The 4970-nt window shown below is 56.2% G+C and overlaps 1 protein-coding gene across 2 annotated transcripts; it reads left to right on the top strand.

Annotated features, from left to right (window-relative positions):
- The first annotated feature begins 1182 nt into the window (after positions 1-1182).
- Positions 1183-4665, top strand: RAC3 (Rac family small GTPase 3). Of its 2 annotated transcripts, none has more exons than XM_036754722.1 (6): positions 1183-1388; positions 2794-2865; positions 3212-3329; positions 3538-3600; positions 3766-3925; positions 4042-4665. In XM_036754722.1, the coding sequence occupies exons 1-6, from the start codon at positions 1354-1356 to the stop codon at positions 4170-4172; spliced, it is 579 nt and encodes a 192-aa protein (XP_036610617.1). In that variant the 5' UTR covers positions 1183-1353; the 3' UTR covers positions 4173-4665. The 2 variants fall into 2 exon arrangements, with proteins under 2 accessions (XP_036610617.1, XP_036610618.1); XM_036754723.1 differs by having other exon boundaries at positions 1272-1388; positions 3766-3929; positions 4042-4102.
- The last annotated feature ends 305 nt before the right edge of the window (positions 4666-4970 follow it).

Raw genomic sequence — 4970 nt, 5'->3', positions numbered from 1 at the left:
CACCTCGGGCCTCCAGTGCCTGTGCATCCCCCTAGGACCCTACTCCTATTGTCCCGCGCTGCCTTAAAGAGTGACCTCTTCCTTAGTAAATCTTTACCTCTAATTCTGCCCTTTTGCAGTGGTGGCATGTGGCAACCTCTGGCAGCTTCGAGGAAAGGCGCCTTGGAATTCCCTTTCCTGTATAACAAAGGCTTGGTCAGAAACCATTTGTATATGGGTGCCAAAATCCACTTCCCTGTAAAAGGTATTTTCTCCAGGGAGTTTCGAGCTTCCCAAAAGTAACCATCACTGCACCATCACCAAGGTTTATGCTACTCTATCAAAATCAGATTAATGAGTTGATGTTTTAGTGCCTGCTATGTAAAAGGTACTGATCCTCCATCTGGCCCCTGCTTGGAGCTCCAGAGGGTTTCTCTCCAAGGTACGTCGTCCCAGCTACTGCTTTGGTGTAGATAGGACCAAACAAAGGGGGTTGGAGGTTCTCCTTTCCTTCAGCCTGGCTGAAGCCCAAGAAGCAAGCACCGAGAGCATCATAATGTTGAAGCAAGCAGAGCCTGACCCTGACTAGGTGGACTGTGGGGTGCGACTGCTTTTACAGGACCTGTAGATCCAACTTTTCCACTCCCCTTTACTATGGGGCTCTGTCCCACTCTCCAAGTGCTTCAAATTAAATTCCGCAAACACAATGGCCAAGGCACAGAGCTAGGTACTGGGGTTACAAAGACAAAACCAAAATGCTCCCCTCGAGGGACTTAGGGTCTACCGGCAGAATACATTCTGTGCACAGATAATTAGAATGCAGGACAAATTGCTGGAGAGAAATCCCTAGCAACTGGGAGGGGAAGAGGTGGGTGGCCTGCCCTGGCCAGATCTCTGCCCTCGGCAGCAGTCACTTCACTGCCTCCTTCCTAGCCTACGGGCGTGTCCTCCCGCGGCCCCTGCCACCGGGCATCCGCTGTGGGTGTGGGATGAGCCATCTCCGCATCGCCGCCAAACCGGGCAGGACTGAGTTATCCATCCCAGAGGTCTTAGGGAGCCGGTCTGGGAGGAGCTAAGCCGCTGCCGCCCCAGTGGCCCTGGGCCACGGAGTCACCTCCGCCCGAGTGGGCGGGGAAAGGTCTGGGGTTCCACCTCCCACCTTGGCGGCCCCCGCCCGCTCGCCGGCCTCGGGTCTTCGGCTGTCTCCGGCCGCGGCGCTCGGCGGCGCTCGGCTGTCTCCGGCCCCAGCCGCTCGCTCGCTCGGCTCGGCCCCCTAGACTCCGGTCCCCGCCGTGGCTGCGGCGCTGGGGCATTTCCCTGCGGTTCGGCTCGCAGACCCCGGCTCCCGCGCAGCCGGTTCCTGGCCCCGGGCACATGCAGGCGATCAAATGCGTGGTGGTCGGCGACGGGTGAGCCCCGGGCGGGCGGGGGAGCCGACTCTGGGGACGCGGGGGGCGGATCTGGCTCTGGGGGTGCCGGGGGGGGGCGGGGTCCGGCACTGGGGGACCAGTGGGCGGGGTCTGGGGCGCCACCCTGGCCGGAGAGGCAGGAGCTGGGGCCGGTGCGAGGATGCTAAGGGTGGGTCTGCATCTCAGGGTGGGGTGGGGGCAGGGTCGGGGCGGGGGTGGGGATGAAAATGCACATTCTCTGGATGCCGAGAACCCAGAAGGCCAGGTAACGGGGCTGACACCTGCTCGGGGGGAGAAGTCCGGGCTGGGCGGTGTGTCTGCCCACCACCCTTTCCCCGCCGCCCCCCATCTGAGGGCACACGCGTGCCACGCCCTGGCAGCGTTGTCTCGGGCTGGTCAGAGCCTTGACCGGCCCCTCGGTCAGCATCTGGTCAGGAACGAGGGGGCGGGGGAAAGGAACTCAGGTCCCAGAAAACGAGGGCAATAAGCTGAGGGGCTGGAGAAATGGAGTGCTAGCCTTGGGAAGGTACCCCTGCATCACTATGGGTCAGGGACGGATGCTATGGAGAGTATTCTTACATCAGGTGGGAATGGACTGGAGGACCCCTTGAGGTCCCTTCCAACTCTGAAATTCTTCATTTCCCTTTCTCCTACCCATCTCCAGGCCTCCCACCCGCATTTTCATTTCAGTGGACTCTTTGAGGACACCGGCTGTTTGATTTTTGCCTTTGTATTCCCAGCCCCTTGCCCAGAATATTGAATTGAGTATGAATCTCCTCCCTGGGTGGATCAGCCCTTTCCCTTCTGTTTCTAGTTTTGAGCATCAGTATTGGCCTAGTGACCCAGGAGGCAGAGAACAAGTGGAGGAATAACTAGTTCATCCCCTGCCAATTCTGCCTTTTGAATGGGTGGGATTGAGTCCCACTGTCTTGGACTTTGAAGAGAATCCGGCTGTCACTTATTTCCTCCTAGCTACCCTCTCAACCTGAGACCTGAGGTTGCAAAGTGAGCCCGGCTCATTAGAATAAGCCCGGCACTGCGTTAGGTGCCCCTCTCCTTTTCCCTTTTTCATCCTCCTTGGAGACTTTCTAAGTTCACTTAAGTTATTAGAACACCCATCACCACTCCCTTCCTACCTTAACCCACCCCAACAACTTCCATTTCTCTATTCCTTCCCACCTCTTGGGTCTCCTGAAAAACTGGACCTGGGGAGGCATGTGGAACCATGGGAGACCCCACAGTTTCAACCTTTAATCTAGACTTCTGCCTCTTCATTCCAGACCTTGGGGTACAACATCCCCAAAAGAGAGGGTAGAGCCTACATCAAGTGGGTGGGTTCACTGGGGAAAGGTATGGGAAAAGACTTTAGGAATCAACCTCAGGTTTATACCATTTCTCCCTAAAGAGCCGTGGGGAAGACATGCCTGCTAATCAGCTACACCACCAATGCCTTCCCTGGAGAGTACATCCCTACCGTGTGAGCATCTGGGACCTGGGGGATCTTCTGGTCTTGGAACAGGGCACTTAAAGACACCCAGCTAGAAGGGAGACCCAAGGGGGGTACAGAAAAGGGATATATGTGTGAGTTTGGCCCCTGCCTGTGCAAGAGATGGGAGGACCCTGGAGATAGAAGTTTGCTACAGTCTACATTCCCCGAGACACAATGTTCCTGATTGCAATGTTCCTGATTCTGAAGGGTTGGGGGGGGAGGGTGCAGGGCGATGGTGGGAAGCTAAGACTTTTGAAGATCCCTATACAGAACTCTGGGTGGAGATCCAGAATTCAAATCCCTCAGCTCTGACTTCCATCACTTGTCCCTCCAGTTTCGACAATTACTCAGCCAATGTGATGGTAGATGGAAAGCCAGTGAACCTGGGGCTGTGGGATACAGCTGGGCAGGAAGACTATGACCGGCTTCGACCCCTCTCTTATCCCCAGACTGTATGTAATCCCTGCAGTTCCCTACTTCTCCCTCCCAAGCTGGGTGGAGCCAGTACTCAGGGGTTTGGGGCGCTGGGGAGAATTGGGATTTTAATATCCAGATTTGGGGGTCAGGATTGGGATCTTAACAGTGGGGCAAGGTGGGTGAAATAGAGGGTGGGGAGGATTTCTTTCACCAGCAGGCCACTGACCACCCTTTCCTACACAGGATGTCTTCCTGATATGTTTCTCCCTGGTGAGCCCAGCCTCCTTCGAGAATGTCCGTGCCAAGGTACTATGTGGGCAAGGGCAGGAAGGAATGCCGTGCTAGGAACACTAGGCCCTTTTCTTGCTTTTCCAGAAGCATAAGGCCCAGGGAAGGGGAGAGACCCACGGCTAGAGAACAGGGGCCACAAAGAAGGGACAACCCCTTAGCGTCTTGTACTTCTTCCCATAGTGGTACCCTGAGGTACGACATCACTGCCCCAACACGCCAATAATCCTGGTGGGCACCAAGCTAGACCTTCGAGATGACAAGGACACCATTGAACGGCTTCGGGACAAGAAGCTGGCCCCCATCACTTACCCCCAGGGTCTGGCCATGGCCCGAGAGATTGGTGAGTGGGGGCAGTGGGCAGTAGCAGGGGACAGTAAGAGAAAAGTCAGCCACATAATAAGGTAGGGATGCTGCCACCCTCATTTTCACCCTGAGACCCTTTACACTTGCCCCCAGGCTCTGTCAAATACCTGGAATGCTCAGCGTTGACTCAGCGGGGGCTCAAGACAGTGTTTGATGAAGCTATTCGGGCAGTGCTGTGTCCCCCTCCCATCAAGAAACCTGGAAAGAAGTGTACCGTGTTCTAAACCCTGCCCAGAGCCTCCTCTCTGGGAAAGCCCAAGGCCGAGGGGTTGGGACAGCATCCCTAACCTCCAAGTGTGGTGTCATTGTTGCAATGTTTGGTTTCCCTTCAGTCTGATGTGACATGGGTGTAGGGAGTGGGAAGGTAGAGGGAGGGGGGTGGGGAGGGGAGGCTTGGGCTCTGGGGAGGGAAGAACAGCACAAGGAACAGGGCATGCTGTCCCAGAGGGGCTGGAGGGAGGGCTGGTAAGGGAGAAAGGAAGCCCCTGCTCCCTCCTACCCAGGCCTGGGAAGCACAGCCTCCCACTCTGCTCTGTACCCAGGAGCCCAGGCCTCCAGCCAGCACAGGAGGGAGCAGGGGCATGACCAGGGCAGCCCTAGGATGGGCTTCCCGGGTTCAGGAGGGTGGGAGGAGGGAAGGGAGGGAAGTATGTGACTGTGGGTTCTATTCATCCTGGCAATCATCCCTTATTTTATACAATAAACATTCTCCATGAACACAGGCCTTGCCTTTCTTGTAGAGCTGACCCTCTACTAACCTCCCTAAGTTAGTTTCCCTTGAGGGTTACTTTGTAACCCAGGTAGTATCCACACGAGTCCTGCCTATACTACTGCCAGCCTCAAGACAGTTTTCCCTCAAAAGCCCCAAAGTGGTTCTGACCCAGCTTGTCCTGAGCCCAAAGATCTAGCTTGGTTTGTAGGGTGACTGGGGAGAGTCCGGACCAGACCAAACTCCCCCAGGGGTTGGGCATTGGTGTTCCAATGCTTCTCCTCCACCTCTACCCTCTGCAGCATCGCCATCA

Source organism: Trichosurus vulpecula, chromosome 4, assembly GCF_011100635.1.
Source record: "Trichosurus vulpecula isolate mTriVul1 chromosome 4, mTriVul1.pri, whole genome shotgun sequence".
NCBI classification, from domain to species: domain Eukaryota; kingdom Metazoa; phylum Chordata; class Mammalia; order Diprotodontia; family Phalangeridae; genus Trichosurus; species Trichosurus vulpecula.
The sequence above is the reverse complement of the archived record's forward strand: the minus strand, read 5'-3'. Positions and strand labels throughout refer to the sequence as shown.